At 39.1% G+C, this 21,356-nt stretch overlaps 1 protein-coding gene across 1 annotated transcript; it reads right to left on the bottom strand.

Moving 5' to 3' along the window:
• Positions 1–1,874: 1,874 nt before the first annotated feature.
• On the bottom strand, positions 1,875–21,356 carry LOC131203945 (actinia tenebrosa protease inhibitors-like). The gene is made up of 6 exons (XM_058194677.1): positions 21,228–21,356; positions 20,085–20,252; positions 6,931–7,107; positions 5,427–5,453; positions 3,406–3,573; positions 1,875–1,977 (listed from the first exon to the last, which is right to left on the bottom strand). Exons 1-6 carry the CDS (start codon positions 21,301–21,303, stop codon positions 1,973–1,975), a joined length of 621 nt encoding a protein of 206 aa, XP_058050660.1. The 5' UTR covers positions 21,304–21,356; the 3' UTR covers positions 1,875–1,972.

The following is a 21,356-nucleotide window of genomic DNA, read 5'->3' as shown; positions in this document are numbered from 1 at the left end:
AGCTGAAAACAAAGTACTTCAAAGTATTCACAAATAAAAAGCTACATGCAAAAATAAAAGATAATAAAAAACTAAAAACCAAAAATACAATTCAAAGTCCAATCTTCTCTCTTGCACATCTGTTTTGTTATCATTCAACCAAAATGTCAAGGTCAGCCTTAGTTTAAATTTCTTCAAAATCAAAGTCCTTTTTCCTTCTGCCACTAGATGGCACTGTAGGCTTCCTTATTCAGAAGCACAGTGCTTTCAGTATTCTTTACAGTCTTTAAAGTTAAAAATGTTCAAAGTTTCCTTTTGTTAACTACCACCATTCCATCAGATTTAAAGTAGAATAGGATTCAATCTTCATCAATTAGCTAATCCAAATTCTTATTTTTTTTTAAATTCCCCAACTTTTTGCAATCAGAAGAAAAAATAGAGCTTTTACTTTTGCTTTCTCGCTGCCAAATTACCAGATGTGAGAATGAATACATACCTGCTTTCACTCCTCACTCTCAGATGGTCTTTTCCACCTTATTATTTTACAGGTGGGTTTGATGGGATTTTTTCTCAATAAATCAAAGTCTTTCTCACCTTGATGTCACATGTTGTCTCCTTTCTTCCTCTTCCATTGCGACCACCCCAGCTTCCTAGTGACTTCCATGGTCACTTTCCCCACTGCCCGGTTTGAGGAGCTTCTTCTGATCCAGCCAGGAAGTTTGCGATCTCCCTGTGCTGGTCAGTCCGTGCTCCTGTTTGTCGGAGATATTGACGGGTCTTCAAGAGACCTCAAAGAACCCGTCGTACCACCGCAATGCTGTCCACACCTCCCTCTCATGTGCAGATGCTTCTGTAGTGCGCTCCCATTGCGAACCGGTAATAAAGGTAAGTAGAACCCACCTCTGATGTGGATGTAGACAGCTGGGGGTTGATTGGGGAAAGGTTCCTAAATTTGGGCAAGAAGCAACCAGAAGGGGCCTCTGGTGGCTCAGACTGTTAAGACAGTCTGTTATTAACACAGCTGCTTGCAATTACTGCAGGTTCAAGTCCCACCAGGCCCAAGGTTGACTCAGTCTTCCATCCTTTATAAGGTAGGTAAAATGAGGACCCAGATTGTTGGGGGCAATAAGTTGACTTTGTATATAATATACAAATGGATGAAGACTATTGCTTGACATAGTGTAAGCCGCCCTGAGTCTTCGGAGAAGGGCGGGATATAAATGCAAATAATAATAACAATAATAAAAACCTAAAACCAGAAAGTGAAGAAGCCTGAATGAACATGTAGTGAAATATATCCTAGTGCTCAGACAAGGCACTTTTATATTGCACTATAGGGAAATACAGCTGAAAATATAACTTGATATTCATGTACTTGGAAGCATGAGTTCATAAATAGGGTCCTTGAGCACAGTTGTGCTGTAACTACAAACTGTACACACTGGTTAAATACTGCTACTTAGTCTTAATAAGACTAAGAAATAGCGCGCTAGATATATTGAAGGCATGTGAAAAGAGTTGGAAAAGAACCTATTTTACAACTTTTACAATCTTATGCCTACACCCATAATTCTCATTATCCTTAAACCATAGAGTGGAGTTCGTGACTTATATTTCTCAAAAGGATTGTCTGTGCGGGAGGAAGGCCAAGGAAATATTCCCGCCAGATCAGATGCTTCGTATTCTCTACTACAATAAAATATAATATTCCCTGAATCTGATATATTCACTGAATACTCTGCATTGGGATGCCTTATTTGCAATGTGGTTGATAGTATGACGGAATAAAAGGAGTAGTATAAATTCTACTTCAGAAACTGGATATTAGTGTGTCAAAGCATTAATATGTGTATTTAAGAGTATGCTTAGAATCAGATACATGCAAGGTGTTTCAGTGGGAGACTCGGTGGAATTTTGGATTCCTTCCTCAGATGCTGAATCCACTCCATCTCTCAGAGGATCCCATCAGTAAGATCAGGAATTGGAGTCAATGTTACTCTGGAAAGGAGACAGAATCAAAATCAAGTTGTCAGCAGTAGAAAAGGAAAATATGTCATTGGTTCCCTACTCTGCTCTACTTGTTGGGCAGCCACCTCCTCAGCGGGAAAATTGAACATAGGCAGAATGAGATATGGACCTTAGTGTGTTTTCTGTCTAATTATAGGTGCCTCCATTGTTTATTTTATTTCCTTATTTTATTAACAATGTGATGTCCTGATGCAGTATATGATGCCATGCTTCACAGCAGGAAAAGAGTGGTGCCAAAACTGAGTTTTTATTGTCTTTCTAGAAAGGCTGGAACCAAGTAAGTCCCTATAAAAGGTAAAGGTTTCCCTCGCACATAAGTGCTAGTTGTTGCCAACTCTACGGGGCGGTGCTCATCTCCGTTTCAAAGCCAAAGAGCCAGCGCTGTTCGAAGATGTCTCCGTGGTTATGTGGCCGGTATGACTCGACGACAAAGGCGCACAGAACGCTGTTACCTTCCCACCAAAGGTGGTCCCTATTTTTTCTACTTGCATTTTTACGTGCTTTCAAAACTGCTAGGTTGGCAGAAGCTGGGACAAATAACGGGAGCTCACCCCGTTAGGGATTCGAACCGCTGAACTGTCAACCTTTCGATCGACAAGCTCAACGTCCTAGCCCCTGAGCCACCACGTCCCCAAGTCCCTATAATTTAGCTAAAAGCAAGAATTATGGACCCGTCACAAACAAAGGGGGACAGCAGAGGTGGAGGAAATAGGATAGATGCCAGGATAGCCAAAAGATGCCAGGTCTATTATAGAGAATGAGTCAGAAAAACTCTCAAAAGTGAATAACTAGAAGAAAAAAAAGTCCCAATCTACGGCCAGGTGCATAGAGCTGGAAGTCTCACTCTAAACGCTGCAAGAAAATTCATTGGCGCTTAGGTGCAAAGTAGCAGCATTTTTCCAGAAAACATTAAAACATACACATTTTAATGGTAAATGATACAATTTCCTACATGGAGCATTATTGCAAGGCAGTCTGGACAAACAAAAGCATCTCCAGGCATTACACATATTAGAAGTTTTCCAGTGAGGAATATATAATATTTCTTTTGATTTTACAATATTTTGCTTAATCCCAAGGCGATCCCTTTTAACAATTGAGTGTAGAAGTGCTCACAGAACCCTTTGCAAGAAAAACAGTAAAAACAGGAAAGCTTGATTTATGGTATTTCTTTATGATTTTTTTTCTTTTTGCATTTTTACCATTTTAAAAGATTTCCTGATTTTGTGGATTGCGCCCATTGATAAACTCCTGACTAGTCCAGGGCCTGGATTGCAGAACTGAGCATTAAATTAATTTTAGGACTAAAGAGTTTTCTGATCATTGTTTGGCGGACAAGCCTAAATTGGCATACGATTTAATGATGAACCGAGGCAAAGATTAACTTTTCTTCCTTACCAGAACGCTGACATGCAGCTCTGCATTGATTCAGAGTTAGGAAGTTGTTTTCATTTCCTCCACATCCACCATAAATGAATCCCTCACAATTCCCTGTTGCTGTGTTGAAATAAAATCTAGGAAACGAAGCTTTGCACCGTCCTGCATCTTTGGGAAGTTGACATACATCTGGAGATACACATGAAAGTAAAAAGAAGAAAATAACACAGACTGTCCCTCTTAAGGAAACCCAGAAGGTCATAACATGAAAATTGGCTGCGTTCTGATTCCAGAGTGCACGGCAAAATAAACATTGGAGCATTTATTGGAAAACTAGATCCTGAAAAAAACCTCCCTAAACCTCAGAGAAAGTGAAACAATTTGCCTGCCCTCCCATGAAGAGAGCACCCCATTTTGAGTCATTGCCATTTGAAGCCTTCCAAGGAACTGAAGTACCATCTGGGCAATTCAAGCTCCTCCATCACAAAAAAGAGGCACAGGGCTTCCAGACCTGCGTTGGTGAGATCCCAGACTATGGGATGGACTGAGAAAATGGTTGGGGAAAGCGGTCCCTCCATTTGTTTGAAGGTTAGGGCTTCTATTCCAGCAGATTGAAAGAGAAACTCAGTCAACACTGGGTGGGAGGGACAACTGGAAGTGGGGTGCGTTTGTGGGCTCTCCTCTGAAGGCTTCAGAGAATAACAGAATATTAGGGCTGAAAGGGACCTTGGAGGTCTCCTAGTACGACCCCTTGCTCAGGCAGGAAGCCCTATACCATTTCAGACAAATGGTTGTCCAATCTCTTCTTTAAAACTTTCAGTATTGGATCATTCACAACTTCTGCAGAAAAACTGTTCTACCAATTAATTGTTGTAATTGACAGGAAATTTCTCCTTAGTTCTAGGTTGCTTCTCTCCTTGATTAGTTTCCATCCATTGTTTCTCCTCCTGCTTTCAGGTGCTTTGGAGAATAGATTGATACCCACTCCTTACCCTCTGCGGCAGTCTCTCAAATACTGGAAGACTGCCATCATGTTACCCCTAGTCCTTCTTTTCATTAAACCAGACATACCCAATTCCAGCAACCATTCTTTATATGTTTCAGTCTCCAGTCCCCTAATCATCTTTGGTGCTCTTCTCTGCACTATTTCTAGAGTCTCAATACCATTTTTACACCCTGGCGACCAAAAGTGGATGCAATAAAAGTACTACTCAGATTTCAATTAGCCTTTTTACACTGTATCAGGATCTCCACTTCCCCAAAATTTGAATAATGCTCACATCCCAAAATGATGGACCGAAGAGGATACTGCAGAAATGGGACAGTAGTGGAATTCAAGTTTTTTTATTACTGGTTCTTTGGGTGTGGCGTGGTGGGCATGGTTAGGTTGTCAGTTGACTGGGAGGGATGGCTAGGTGGTCAGTGCGATCATAGTAAAAGCGAGGAAAGTTTTTGTTGCATGGGCCAACATCCAATGGTTGGTCATACATCTGTAGCATAGATTCTGGGAGATTCAGGAAGATGAAAAGAAGAGAGGGGTGTGTGTGAAAATGTGCTTTTATGTAAAACCTTGAATGTTCTTTCCATGTGCAACAAGGGAAACTATATTGACCAAGCAATAAAAATAACTATGCAGAAATCTCTTCTCTACATTTCCACATTTTCTATCTCATTCTCAGGGTGCTTAGTTTGGTGTTTCTGAGCTGACACTCTTGCTGCAAAGTAGAGGGTAGTGTTGGAGTTGTCCTCTTCGAGCATCTTTCCAGGATTCTGAAGTTGTCCTACCTTCCACTTTTTCCCATCTGGAAAAGCCCAAAGGAAGCAGTTGTGCCTCCCAAGACCTTCCTTTGGAATTTAATGGAAGCATGGGTTGCGTGTTAATTCAAGTCGTACAAATATGGACAAATCCAAACTTCTTGGAGCCAATGTGAAATGTACCAAGAAGTGAAGCAAATACATAGCAAAATGACAAACAAGCAATAGCAGGTCCAAAGCCATCATATAGCTTAAAGGTCAAATGAGGTCCACAATGGAGCTCTTACCTGGAGAGAAAGGTTTTCCGGTATTTCCTACAGTAAGGACAAGAAAAGGTATGTTACGTTTGCATTTTACAAATCTAGAGAGGTTGAACAGAACTGGCAGTCAAACTCATGTTGTCATGGCTGTGTCACATGACATATTGAGACTTTTTTCCCTTTCGCTAAACCAGATGTGAGTGTGGCCAACGCATGACACATCTTGGCCCTGGGCTGCAAGTTTGACAGCCCTGCTTTAAAGTCAAGATAGGTGTTTGTTGCTACTGTTGCTAATTCTGCAACAGCTTGAAACAGAATGCCTGTGTTGGTAGTACAGCACCTCTAACAAAATTCAAGAGTGATGACAGTGAGAAGCACCTGTGAACACCTGTTGAGTCATATGCTCAATGGAGAGACCCCATCTCGTCTCACTATTGAAACAACACCAGTGGTGAAATCCCTCGCCCCAGTGCTATGCCGCTCACTGAACTGGTAGCGATGTCATTACATCCCGTTCTTTAATCATCTGCACACCCGAACTGGTAGCGAAGGTAAGTGGATTTCACCGTTGAACTATACTACTGCCTGGAAGCATGGCAAATCCAAACCATATATTTAATAGTCAGTTGCAGAGTCAGTTATTGAATTACATTTCTAACAACAAGAGAATTATTAACTCTTATGAAATGCATCTCGTAGTATTTAATAAATATAGAATTTTTGCCTTGCAGATATATTAAGTACATGCATAATAAAAAAAAAAGAGAAATGCAGTTTGTCTCTGTACAACTGAACGGTAGAGTTGGAAGGTCTTCTAGTTGGAGGTCTTCTAGTTCAATCCCCTGATCAGGCAGGAAACCCTCTACCATTTCAGGCAAATGGTTGTCCAATCTCTTCTTTAAACCTCCAGTGTTGTAGCACCCACAACCAATCTCTTTCCATTTATGACTGTATGACTATAACTTGTTGCTGGCAATCCTTATGATTTATATTGATTTATTGACCATCATTTGTGTTGTAAATGTTGTACCTTGATGAACGTATCTTTTCTTTTATGTACACTGAGAGCATATGCACCAAGACAAATTCCTTGTGTGTCCAATCACACTTGGCCAATAAAAAATAAAAATTCTATAAACTTCTGAAGGCAAGTCGTTTTACTGATTAATTATTCTCACTGTCAGGAAATTTCTCCTTAGCTGCAGGTTCCTTCTCTCTTGATTAGTTTTTGCCCATTGCTTCTTGACCTGCCCTCAGGTGCTTTGGAGAATAGGTTAACCCCCTCTTCTTTGTGGCAGCCCCTCAACTATTGGAGCACTGTGATCATGTCACTCCTAGTTCTTTTCACTAGGCTAGACATACCCAATTCCTGCAACTGTTTTTCATATGTTTTAGTCTCCAGTCTCCTAATCATCTTAGTTGCTCTTCTCTGCGCTCTTTCTAGATTCTCAACACCTTTTTTATATCATGACAACCAATTAATTAATTATTTAATTCGGGGGGGGGGGGATATAAAATTGTTTCAACATACCAAATGGTTCACAGTCCTTCTTGCATTGGGCGATGGTCTGAAAATTGTTTTCGTTTCCTCCACAACCACCGTAAATAAACAATCGGCATCTCTTGTTGTAGGCATTGTAATAATAGCGAGGAATTTTACTCTTGCACCTTCCTTTCCTGGCCTTTAATTTGCATTTTGAAGGTGTTTCTTAAAGGAAAACATGGGTGTTAGAAACTAAAGCTCTGTTACGTCTCTTTCTTGAAATGCAGAAATAAAAATATCAAGCAACAATATCTGCCTTGCCCAGCTCCTTGAGAAGGACTTGATAGGTTGATAAAGTGCCATAACATCAGAAGAAGAAAAGAAGAGGAGGAGGAGGAAGAGGAGGACAGTTCACTATACTTTCTATCCTCCTAGATGACACTTAAAGGTTATATTTGTCCCGCAGAAATGGAGGTAGAAATTTACTTCAAGTAAAACAAACTGTCTCTGCCTCTTTACTTTTCATTTTTTAAAATTCAATACCCTTTTCCCCCAAAATAAGACCTCTCCTGATAATAAGCCCAATCGGGCTTTTGAGCGCATGGCAAATATAAGACAGAGTCTTATTTTGGGGGAAATACGGTACATATTGAATTTATGCAAAGGACAGCCCATAAGAGCATCGATGCAAGTCAAAAATGGAAACTTAGCAGATGTACAGGAAACAAAACATGAATATTGAAATAATGTAATTTTAAAAATAACAATGCTAGCAAGGAAAAGCGTATAGCAAGAGCAATTTGTACAAAAGATCAAGGGGAAAAGTGGATAAAGATAAAACCTGGCAACGGCTTTCAACAGGAATGTTCAATGAAACAAAACTGAAGACTTGATTTTGGCTGCACAAGAGTGAGCTTTTCAAAGCAACACAATCAAGGCCACAGCTGAAAAACTATCAAATGATTCAAAGTGCAGATTGTGCAGAGGAACAGAAGAAACCGTAGATCAAACCCTCCTGCAAGAAGGTCACACAAAGCAGTGGTGGGTTGCTACCAGTTTGCCCTGTACTGGTAGTGGTGGAGGCAGTGGAAGGCTCTGCCCACCTGACCGGATGTCTCTGTGCATGCGCAGAAGCTTATATATATATATATATATATATATATATATATATATATATATATATATATATATATATATATATATATATATATATATATATATATATATATATATTTGTTTACATTTATACCCCGCCCTTCTCTGAAGACTCAGGGTGGCTTACAGTGTATAAGGCAATATTTGAATATATAGTTAAAAAAATAGTTGAAAATGAGTAGGTTAAAATACGGTGGGATTTCCGAATGTAAACGGATAACGTCTTGGCTCCTAACACACAAGCGATAACTTTGGTTGAAAAGAAGAAAACTGGATAACTGTTGTGTCCCAGGGGATAGTAGAATAGAAGACGAATTAGAGAAAACCAGAAAGTATCAAGATCTGAAAAATTTCAAAACTGAAAGATTATGGCACAAATCATCTGTGGAGGTCCCTCCAAAATAAAAGGTTAATCTGATATAACAGGGGTGTCAAACTCACGTCATCACGGTGGCGTCATGTGATGTATTGGGACTTTTTTCCCCCTTGGCTAAACCGGGCGTGGCGTGGCCAGCATGTGATGCATTTGGCCCGTGAGCCAGGAGTTTGGGTTTGTGATCAGATTTTTCTAGTGCTTGGGTTTCAAAGTGTTCCATGTAGAGGTTGGCAATGACAGGTGAGAGGCGTGATCCCATGGGTGCGCCTTCTATTTGTTTGTATTTTTGTCCGTTATAGATGAAGTATGTGTTGGATAGGCAGTGGTTGGTCAGATCTAGTATGTGTTTGGGGGGGTTATATTTGTTTGTCCCTAACACGAGGAATGACACCAGACCCACACTCACGAGGTCCACACAGGATGTCACCACCACACATCCACCCAGAAAGCACACCCAAACCCACACTGATCAGGAAGCACGACCAAGGACCAGAAGCCAGACCGCAGCTGCAACATTAGCCACTTCAAACCCCTCCAATCCATACATGCAGCAGACTGACACCCACTACGAAGATGTAGCACGACCACGAACACGAAGCCAAACAGCAGCAGTGCAGCTCACCAGCTCAAATCCCCCTGCAGCACAGATTAGACTGAGCACAACCAAGCCCCCACCAACACAGGACACACCCCAGCCAATCAGAGCACAGAAAACCCCATCCAATCAGAGCACAGCCAAGCTCCCACCCAATCAGTTCAAACCCCACTAGCAGTTAAAAGGAAGAAACAGCTGCGATCACACATTGCTCCCAGAAGCACGGTTGAAGCCTGAAGATGACGAATGAGACTTAAACGTCGCCAAGACACTTCCAATTTTACACGGAGAAAACCCAACAACCAAAGACCTATATACAAACACCCGTGAAAACCTCAGAAAACATATATATATATATATATATATATATATATATATATATATATTTGTTTACATTTATACCCCGCCCTTCTCTGAAGACTCAGGGTGGCTTACAGTGTATAAGGCAATATTTGAATATATAGTTAAAAAAATAGTTGAAAATGAGTAGGTTAAAATACGGTGGGATTTCCGAATGTAAACGGATAACGTCTTGGCTCCTAACACACAAGCGATAACTTTGGTTGAAAAGAAGAAAACTGGATAACTGTTGTGTCCCAGGGGATAGTAGAATAGAAGACGAATTAGAGAAAACCAGAAAGTATCAAGATCTGAAAAATTTCAAAACTGAAAGATTATGGCACAAATCATCTGTGGAGGTCCCTCCAAAATAAAAGGTTAATCTGATATAACAGGGGTGTCAAACTCACGTCATCACGGTGGCGTCACGTGATGTATTGGGACTTTTTTCCCCCTTGGCTAAACCGGGCGTGGCGTGGCCAGCATGTGATGCATTTGGCCCGTGAGCCAGGAGTTTGACAGCCCTGTGATATAATATGCTCTTGACAGACCCAGGCTGACTTTTAGTTATAGTACATTTACTAATTACTCATATACATGTTGTTTCTCAAACCTTTCTAGTTCCTTGCTCAGTATAGATACTAAATTGATGGATCTCTAACTTGCTCCCTCTATCCTTTTCTAAATTGTGAGACTACATTTTTTTTTCTGTCCTAGTTTCAGTGAAAGAAATACAATAGCACTAGGACTTAGACTTATATACTGCCCCAAAGTACTTTACAGCACTCTCTGAGCAGCTTACAATTTCAGCATATTGCCCCCAACAATCTGGGTTTTCATTTTACTGCCCTCAGAAGAATGGAAGGCTGAGTCGGCCGAAGAGGTTGTAGAAAAAAATGCTTTTAAAGGGTTCTGATGATCCCAGCTGAGTTGCGCAATCGTCAGAGGCTTTTTTTTTACTTTTAAAAGCATTTTTTCAGCTGAAGAAAAAATGCTTTTAAAAGTAAAAAAAAACACCTCTGATGATCACGTGGCTCAGCTGGGATCGTCTGAACCCTTTAAAAGCATTTTTTCCTCTGGCCATCCCAGCTGAGTTGCCTGATCATCATAGGCTTTTAAAAGCATTTTTTCAGCTGAAGAAAAAATGCTTTTAAAAGTAAAAAAAAACACCTCTGATGATCACGTGGCTCAGCTGGGATCGTCTGAACCCTTTAAAAGCATTTTTTCCTCTGGCAATCCCAGCTGAGTTGCCTGATCATCATAGGCTTTTAAAAGCATGTTTTCTACAAGCTCTTCAGCCGAAGAGGTTGTAGAAAAAATGCTCTTAAAAGTAAAAAAGAAAAAAGAGTTGGCCATGCACACCCAGTCACATTACCCCACCACCACCAAGCCATACCCACAGAACCGGTAGTAACAAATTTTATATTTCACCCCTGCCTAAAACCAATATAATATTCTGGGGGGGCCTCCACTACCAAGTCTGTTCTTACGGTGATCATGTCTTGGAAGAGAAAGGGGCAGTTGCAAGCGATTGCGTGTAGCTGTGCAAAGAAAAGAAGGTCATATCTAGCTACCTTGAGAAGAGGCATCCTGAAAGCCGAAAATGAGCAGTCCAAAAGCGAGGAGCATGTAGTTGAAATGCATCTTGGTGAAAAAATGAGTATCCAATGCTGAGTTGAGCCATTTTATACATTATCCAACAGGGAAACAGACCTGGGCATTCAAGTATTTGGAACACCAAGGTTCAGTTCCCTAAAATTTGAATAATGCGCACATCGCCAAATGGTTACTCCAGAGACCATCTGGGAATAATGAGAAATGGCTTGAGTTATTAAAAATCAGTAAAAGTCGATTTATTGACTTCTAAAGTCAATTGCTCATTCATGTAGCTGGAACAAGGAGATCATACATATGGACCCTGGGTACAGTTCCGCCTGTCATCCATAAGTAGGGCTGTATAGAGCATAACAAATGAATAATAAAATGTACCCTAATTAAATTGAAACCATGAGGAAAGAGATAAAAAGGAAAAACCTAGAATGACCACCTCCCCTCACTCTGCATCTTTCTATCCTTGAAAACCATCTTTGCTTTTACCATCTCCGCACCTGGCTGTGTATTTACACAACAAAAGTGTCTAATCTCTTTCCAGATTCTCATCTAATCCAGCCACGACTCTAAATCTTTGTCTTCCTCATTAACTATTCGTTTTTTCTCCTTTTAATTGTTTTGCCATTTATTTACTCATTTTCCTTTCCTTTGTTGAGCCCAAACCACCATCCATCTTTCTACCAGCATTTCAATATATTAACGTGTCAATGTGCATCATCCCATCTTTACTCCACGTTTTACCAAGTATCATTGCCAGCTCAGCCTCTGATGTGGAGACTGAGCTGCTGCAGGATGAGGAATTTGTGCTGTCCAGCAACCAGGAGATCCTCGTCCTTCCAAATAAGCAACCCTGGGGCTGCTTCTATTTAAGGAGAGCAGTGAGCTCAGGCCTCTCGTTTGGCAATAACCGATGGTTTCCCCAGACTCCATGGAGTCTGGGGAAACCATCGGTTATTGCCAAACAGGAAAAACAGTGAGCTTACTCCATCTTTTTATGAGGCTGCATTAACAGAATCGTGTGAGTCTGAAAGTACAAAACTCCCACTATCTCATTTTAACCACCTGATAACTTAGGGTGAATCCCTTTTAAGTTTCTTTTTCTGTCTTTTTCTGTCTTTTTCTGTTATTCAGTTATGCACAACAACTTCCTTTTATCTGATCCTTCGCTAGGAAGCATGTTAGGTTTGGGCAATAAAGAGGCAGGAGACGATACAAGTGACAACAGCTCTTTAGTTTATTGTGACCCAGCGAAAACCAACAGGCAAAACCCCCTCTTTAAATACTATTTTGGCTGAGGCAACAGCCAATCAGCAACGTGCTTGTTCCCACCCAAACTTCCCTCCTAAAGTCCAAATACATAACAAAGCACTTCTTCTCCTCCTCATTTCCCAATTTCTTTTTTTTTTAAAATATACTTTATTGAACTTTTTTACATTAAAAGCATAAAAAAAGGAAAAAGGAAAGCTTATATCATTTAACAGCTATTTGTGGTGTTTTTCATCTGACAATAATCCGTGCAATAATGACAAACATTAAATTCTACATATTTGTATTATTATTTTATCTATTGATTATGCTTAGTAACTAAATATTCCTATCTCCTTTCCATCCATCCATACCACCGTTCCCATGTACCATAAAATACTGATGTCTCTTTACCCTTCAGACTCAGAGTTAGTTTGTCCATTTCTGCGCAATTCATAATCTTTTGTATAATAAGTCTCTCTGAAGGCACACATGGCTGTTTCCAACATTGAGCAAAGGCCATCCTAGCAGCAGTTAATATATGTAGTATTAAATACTTTATACTCTTCAAGTATTTTTTTTAAAAAATCCCCAATAAAAAAAAGTTCGGGTTCTAGATCCAATTGTTCATTCGTAATTTCTTGTAGCCACTTTTTAATTTTTAACCAATATTTACATGATTCGGGGTTCATTTCCCAATTTCATTCACATACACCGTTACATCACCCTCACACACCCCACTTCCCAAATTCCCAGGGGAAAGTGGTTATGGTCTGAGAGAATGATTTATTTATTTAATATTTTTATTAATTTGTTTCTGTTTTTAATTTCCATAGCAGTCCATCTCAGCTAGCTGACTCCGGGCTGAGAACTCTTCTAAAAGCTACGTGTGTTGTTCCCCTTCTCCTCCTGGTTAATGCTCAAGGTCACAAGTGGCGCCCATAAATGATCTCCTCCCGTTTATGGGACACCTGTCCCTCCCTTGGGAATCTCTTGGTCTTGGTCAGATCTTGTTTTCCTAGTGTGGAAGGAGCGGATTCAGTTCCTGTTACTCGGTCTCTTGTGTTGTTCTCATCCCAAAAAGGTGCCCTTATTGCTCCTCTACCTAAATGCCTTCCATGGAAGTGGAACAGTCTTCTGAGCATTCTCCAAATTTATCCCATGCTTCCATGCTTATCCCAAAAGTAGGAGGTGGACTGGGAATAAAGGAAAAAAAGGAAGTGCTATTTTATGCATCCCTGGTCATCTATTGTAGGGAACAGTTTTCTACATTGAAGCTTATGATCGGTGGAGCGGGAGCTTTCCACTGTCTATTCAATTTAATATCATCATTCTTGGATGTGGACGGAGTCCACATTGTACGTGGATACGCACAACTGTGTGTGGAGATGGAAAATATAGAGGCATTCTGAAACCACAAAGTGAACAATTCTGAATGACCAAGCAGTAAAATAAATTCTGCTGTTGAAAACAAGTCATGTGGCCAGAGTCGTATCGACAAGACGAGGTATTTGGAAGCGCCCAAAGACCCGTCGATATCTCCATTGCCCAGGGGTCTTAAGTGACCTAAGTCGTCCTGTAGGAACAACAAAAAAGAAGAGCACGGACTGGCTGGCATAGGGGAAGCGCAAACCCCTAGTCGGAACAGGAGAAGCTCCTCAAACTGGACATTGGAGAAAGTGACCACAGAAGTCGCTAAAAAGCTGGGGCAACTGCAGAGGAAGAGGAAGAAGAGAGACAGCATGTGACATCGAGGTGAGAGACTTTGATATTTTGGGAAAGAAAAGAAGAGATTTTCTGCTACAAGCCCACCTACAGATTAAAGAGGGTGGAAAAGAAGGCTGAAAGAAAGGGGCGAGAGCGGGTGTGTATTCACCCTGACGCCCAATAAATGAGCTGCCAAGAAAGCTTGGGAGGGGAAGTTAACTTTTAACTTTTATTTGATAACCAAAGGGAAAATTGGAAGATCCCTCATAAAATAAAAGTAATTTGGACTTATTGATACTAGCTGGAGAAGTTGAGCCCTATTCTAGATGGGAATAGTGGTAACTGATAAAGGATATTTTGTATCTGGACTATAGCGAGAGAGAGAAAAATTGAAAGTATGGTGTATTGCTGAAAGTGAGTCAACGGTGCCACCTAGTGGCTGAAGAAAAAGTATTTCTAAGACTGAAAAGACTAACTAATTCAACCTTGACATTTGGTTAAAAAGAAAAGACAACAGATGTGCAAAGAGAAGATTGGAAGCTGAGCTTTATTTTTGGTTTATAATTTTCTACTGTTTTGTTTTTTGAAACTGGCCATTTTATTTACCCATTGGTGAACACTTTGAAGAATTTGGCTTTGATATTTTTTTTTTTTTGTTGTTGTTAGAAGATAACCAGAGGACAAGCAAAACACTTGACTTCACATTTGGTATTCCTATTCTCTTTTTTTTCTTAAGTGTTGTTTATTCCCTTTTTTCTTCTTTTGCTATTTGGGAAGGTTTTTTTTTCCTTTTCATTTTTTCCCCCTTTTGATTATAGTTTAATGCCAGAACTAAACTAACAAGACAGTGGATTAAGACCAGAAGAGTCTGAAGATTTATTGGGACAACATAACATTTGGTTTTGGGTTTGTATATCTTCCTTTTTGATTTTTTTCCTTTTTCTTTTGGATTTTTTCCCCAACATTATATTTTTAATCTGGATTATAGGGATTTTTTATTTGTAAGGGTGGTGGTTGATTTGGTTTTTGCTGCACTTTTGCCTTTTAACTAATCCACCTTCAGGGAGGATTAGATACTTGGATTATAAATTTATTATACTTGGAATATAAATTTACAAGAATGAGTGCAAAGAAAAAGTTACAACACTGCTACATCCAACAGGCAATCCTATCTCAACAGAAAAGACCCTGGAGATGGAGCTAAAAAGTTTCATGCAAACACTTCATGATGATTTGAAACAAGATATAAAAGAAATGAAAGACATGATGGAGAAACACGAAGGGAGGATTCAAAAAGTAGAAGAAAAGATGGAAGAGATGGGAAAATGTTGAGGAACTAGGAGAAAATTTTGTGTTAACTGATAAAATTCAAGACTTACAGGAAAAAACAATAATCCAGTACAAAATGGACAGGGCTGATTTTTATCTAAGATTTCAAAACATTGAGGAGGAGAAAGGAAAAAATCTGCCTGAGGTGATAGCTGAGATCTTGATGGAAGCTCTGGATCAACCCAAGGAGAAGATTATAAATGAAATTGATGAAGCTTTTAGAGCATATACAAGGTATGCGATGAGAAACAAATTGCCAGGAGAAGTACCTGTAAGATTTACAAAGAAAGCATGAAATTGGAGATATTGCAAGCAGCAAAAAATACAGCACTAAAACACAAAGATAAAGAAATTCTGGTATTGAGGCAAATACCCAAAAGAGTTAGAGATGTAAAGAGAGAATACCAATTTTTAACAAAACTCCTAATAACAAAAGGAGTGAATTTTCAGATGGTTAATCCTGGAAGGAATTTTGGTGACTTGGCAAGAACAAAGGCTTAGATTAGACACCATTGCATGATCCTTTTATGATCAACTTATTGGAAGAAGACTGAGGAGCAACAGGAGACATACAACAAAAAGAAGAAAAGAAAGAGAAAGAAGGGAAAATAAAGGAACAGCTAGAAAGGGCACTGAGAGAGGGGCCATGGGTGAAGGAACCAATGGAACAAAGAGAAACCAGGGCAATGAAATTAAAAACTACTAACAAGTAAAACATGGAAGAAGAAATAAAAGCAATATTAATAAATGTAAATGGATTAAATGGGGCAATAAAAAGGAATAGAACATTAAACAAATTAAACTCTTTGAAGATGGATATTACGTGTTTGCAAGAGGTTCATATTAGAAATCAACATGAAAAATTGTTAGAACATTCAAAATTAGGAACTTTATTTACATCATCAATACATAAGAGCAAAAGAGGAATAGCCATGTACATTAAGGAAAAGTTAGAACCCAAGTTTTTCTTTGGAAAAGGTAGAGTCTTGATGGTGGAAATAAAAATACATTTCAAACAAACACTCTTGACAGCGCTATATGCCCTAAATGAAAAGAAGATTTCTATAAGAGATTACATAGAAAATTTTTAGAATTGGACTACGAACATAAATGCATAATGGGAGATTTCAATGCCATAACAGATGTGGAAATGGATTATAAACAATAGACAAAAAAGCAAGGCGAATAGTGCCAAAATCCTTTTGTACAATGACAGAAGAGTTGAGTATTCAAGATATGTGGAGACAAAAACACTTAAAAGAAAAACAATTTACTTTTTATTCAAATAGACATTTATCGTGGTCGAGAATAGATATGATATGGATGTCAGCAGAATTGATAGAGAATAAACAAGTGAATATTGGTTCAAATATATGGGCAGATCAGAATGCAATGATGATAACATGGAAAGGACAGAAGAAAAGAAGGTGGACTTTGAATACATTAATATTAAAAGAAAATGATTTGCAACAATTTGTGGAAAAAGAATTAAAGTCTTTCCTTGAAATAAATAAAAAAGAGGATACATCGCTTCAGAATGTATGGGATATGATGAAGGCATATATTAGGGGCCTGGCAATAACCTATACTGCAAAGAAAAACAAAAGGAAAAGACAGAAACAGATAGAATTGGTAGAAGAATAGAAAAATAGAAAAAAACTAGAGAAAAAATTTCAAGAAGATAGCCAGAATGACAGAGTTAAGAACTAACTACATTACTAAAAAAAAACATGAAATAAAATTAAATGAACAAGAGTTGTTAGCAAATAAATTAAGAACATCTAGACAGATTTTTTTTTGAAAATGCAAACAAACCAGGAAGATGGCTAGCATATAAAATAAAAAAAGAAAAGGAGAAGAAAATAATAAAGCATCTATTTGATGAAAAGGGGAAATTACATTATAATAATGAAGAAAAGAAGAAAATATCTTAAAATTACTATGAAAAACTATACTGTCAAGAGGACATTTTGGAGGAAGAGAAGCAATCAAAAGACAAAATAGTGGGAAGGCACTGGGACCGGATGGCCTAACAGCGGAACTATATAAAACCTTTCCAGAAATAATGAGTAATGTAATGCTAGAACTGTATAATGAACTTCTAGACAAAGAAAGAATGCCATTCTCACGGAGAGAGGCATGTGTAACACTTATACCTAAAGAAGATGCAGACTTACAACTGATTAAAAACCATAGACCAATTTCACTATTAAATGTGGACTATAAGATTTTTCCTTCAATAATTGCAAACAGATTAAAAATGTTAAATGGTTTAAAGATAAATCAGCTAAATGTTGGAAATGTCATCAGTTACCAGGATCTTATTATCCTATGTGGTGGACATGTCCGGAAGCCAAAAACTGTTGGGAGAAAATAAAGGGTTGGTTAGAAGAAATGACCCAACAACATATTGATTCAAAACCGGAGTTGTTGTTATTGGGGATCCTACCAGAGAAAATGAGTAAAGAAAATATTTATTTGATTATACATGTAATTACAGCAGCAAGAATTGTTTTTGCACAAAATTGGAAAGCAGAGAAAATACCCCTGGAAGGAGAAATTGGAAATTATTTAGACTGTGCAGAAATGAAGATGATGATTAAAGAAAGGATTCAGAATATTTTAAGATATGGGATAAATTTTACCATTGGTTAGAAGGAAGGTATAGATGAGCAATGGGTAATTATGTATGAAAATGGTAATAATGTATCTGTGGAAAAATGGTAATAGTTTAAATTGGATTGAAGAAAGAAGAAACAACAAAATGATGGAGCCAGGAAGAAAACACCGAGATGTCACATGGAAGGAATTACTGATGTTTTAAATGTATATTTGTCTATAAAAAAAAAAAACTTTCAAAAAAGAAAAAGAAAACAAGTCACGTACTCAGTCAAGCTGCTGTTGATATTGCACCATAAGGAAATACAGCCAGATATTCATGCAGTTGGAACCATGAGTTGAGTAGGGACCTCAAGCACAATTCTGCTATAACTACGGTATGTACCCGTCATTCTATGTAAGTAGTATTACACAGTACTACATAACAAAGAATAAAAAACAGTGTACTTAATGAATTGAAGTCATGTTGAAAGAGACAGGAAAAGAATTATTTACAACTTTTACAACCTTTGACATAAACCAGTCATTCTCACTATCCTTCAAAGAGCTAACCGAGGGCATGAGGCTAAGGAAATATCCCTGCCAGGTCTGATGGTCAGTGTTCTGTTATACAATAAAACACATTCAAAATTTCATGTGTCTGATATATTCACTGAATGCGCTGTTGTGGGGTTTTTCCGGTTTGGTCAGTGGCCTGACTGAATAAAAGGAGCATTGCAAATAATAGGAGACAGAATATTCCAAGCATGTGTAGGTTTATTTAAGAGTATGCGTAGAATCAGATACATGCAAGTGGGAGACTCGCTGGAAGTTTGGATTCCTTCCTCAGCTGCTGAATCCACTCCTTTTCTCACAGGATCCCATCAGTGAGATCAGGAATTGGAGTCAATGTTACCCTGGAAGGAGACATTGGAAATTATTTAGACTGTGCAGAAATGAAGATGATGATTAAAGAAAGGATTCAGAATATTTTAAGATATGGGATAAATTTTACCATTGGTTAGAAGGAAGGTATAGATGAGCAATGGGTAATTATGTATGAAAATGGTAATAATGTATCTGTGGAAAAATGGTAATAGTTTAAATTGGATTGAAGAAAGAAGAAACAACAAAATGATGGAGCCAGGAAGAAAACACCGAGATGTCACATGGAAGGAATTACTGATGTTTTAAATGTATATTTGTCTATAAAAAAAAAAAACTTTCAAAAAAGAAAAAGAAAACAAGTCACGTACTCAGTCAAGCTGCTGTTGATATTGCACCATAAGGAAATACAGCCAGATATTCATGCAGTTGGAACCATGAGTTGAGTAGGGACCTCAAGCACAATTCTGCTATAACTACGGTATGTACCCGTCATTCTATGTAAGTAGTATTACACAGTACTACATAACAAAGAATAAAAAACAGTGTACTTAATGAATTGAAGTCATGTTGAAAGAGACAGGAAAAGAATTATTTACAACTTTTACAACCTTTGACATAAACCAGTCATTCTCACTATCCTTCAAAGAGCTAACCGAGGGCATGAGGCTAAGGAAATATCCCTGCCAGGTCTGATGGTCAGTGTTCTGTTATACAATAAAACACATTTCAAAATTTCATGTGTCTGATATATTCACTGAATGCGCTGTTGTGGGGTTTTTCCGGTTTGGTCAGTGGCCTGACTGAATAAAAGGAGCATTGCAAATAATAGGAGACAGAATATTCCAAGCATGTGTAGGTTTATTTAAGAGTATGCGTAGAATCAGATACATGCAAGTGGGAGACTCGCTGGAAGTTTGGATTCCTTCCTCAGCTGCTGAATCCACTCCTTTTCTCACAGGATCCCATCAGTGAGATCAGGAATTGGAGTCAATGTTACCCTGGAAAGGAGACAGAATCAAAATCAAGTTGTCAGCAGTAGAAGAGGCAAGTCTGTCATTGGTTCCTTACTCTGCTCTAGCTTCTGGGGGGAACACCTCCCCAGCGGGAAAGAAAGCAAGCTTGCTTTATGGCACTTCTTTATGAAATTTCTTTTTGTATTTTTACCATTTTAAAGGATTTCCTGATTTTGCGGATTGCGCCCATTGATAATCTCCTCACTAGTCCAGGGCCTGAATTGCGCAACTGAGATTAAATTAATTTGAGGACTAAAGAGTTTTCTGATCATTGTTTGGCGGACAAGCCTAAATTGGCATACGATTTAATGATGAACCGAGGCAAAGATTAAAATTTCTTCCTTACCAGAACGCTGACATGCAGCTCTGCATTGATTCAGAGTTAGGAAGTTGTTTTTATTTCCTTCACATCCACCATAATTGAATCCCTCACAATTCCCTGTTGCTGTGTTAAAATAAAATCTAGGAAATGAAGCTTTGCACCGTCCTACTTCTTTGGGAAGTTGACATATATCTGGAGATACACATGAAAGTAAAAAGAAGAAAATAACACAGACTGTCCCTCTTAAGGAAACCCAGAAGGTCATAACATGAAAATTGGCTGCGTTCTGATTCCAGAGTGCACGGCAAAATAAACATTGGAGCATTTATTGGAAAATTAGATCCTGAAAAAACCTCCCTAAACCTCAGAGAAAGTGAAACAATTTGCCTGCCCTCCCACGATGAGAGCACCCCATTTTGAGTCATTGCAATTTGAAGCCCTCCAAGGAACCGAACTACCATCTGGTTGCAGATGCGGTCGGCTAAAGAGGTTGTAGAAAAAATGCTTTTAAAGGGTTGTGACAATCCCAGCTGAGTTGCCTGATTGCCAGAACCTTTTAAAAGCATTTTTTTACAACCTCTTCGGCCGAAGAGGTTGTAGAAAAAATGCTTTTAAAGGATTCTGACAATCCCAGCTGAGCCACGTGATCAACAGAGGCTTTTTTTTTCCTTTTAAAGCATTTTTTCAGCCAAAGAAAAAATGCTTTTAAAAGTAAGAAAGAAAAAAAAAACCCTCTGATGATCGCGTGGCTCAGCTGGGCATGGGGTGGGGCAGGGATTTTTGCTACTGGTTCTCCGAACCACCTTTCGCGATCGCTACTGGATCAGGCGATCCGGTCCGAACTGGGAGCATTTCACCCCTGCTGCAGGGCCTCATTGCAGAGAAGCCAAAGTCTTTTGTTCAAATGGTGAAAGCTGTTTTCCTGACATCTCACGTTCTTACAGCTTCATGGGTTTCTGAATAAAAGACTTTGGCTTCTCTGCCACATGGCCCAGCCTCTTCTGCAGCTCTTCGAAAAGAAAGTACAATAAAGCCATGGGAAATGGGGAGGGGAGGCCGGATCGGGCCTAGGGAACTCTCCATTTTGGCATATAACAGGCCAGGGGAGCCATAAGACAGCCCTGTAACAGGCCGTTGGTGCTGGCAAAGAGGGGAAGAAATGCTCACCAGACAGGCAGATAGCTGGGCACTGTTGGAGACAGCGTAGAAAGGCGAAGGAAGGCTCGGCAGGGATCTGGGCCATGTGGGAGGCCAGGGTGAAGGAAGGCAAGCTGACTGGCCTGCAGAGACTGTGTG

This window comes from Ahaetulla prasina, chromosome 9, assembly GCF_028640845.1.
Source record: "Ahaetulla prasina isolate Xishuangbanna chromosome 9, ASM2864084v1, whole genome shotgun sequence".
Taxonomy (NCBI): domain Eukaryota; kingdom Metazoa; phylum Chordata; class Lepidosauria; order Squamata; family Colubridae; genus Ahaetulla; species Ahaetulla prasina.
The sequence above is the reverse complement of the archived record's forward strand: the minus strand, read 5'-3'. Positions and strand labels throughout refer to the sequence as shown.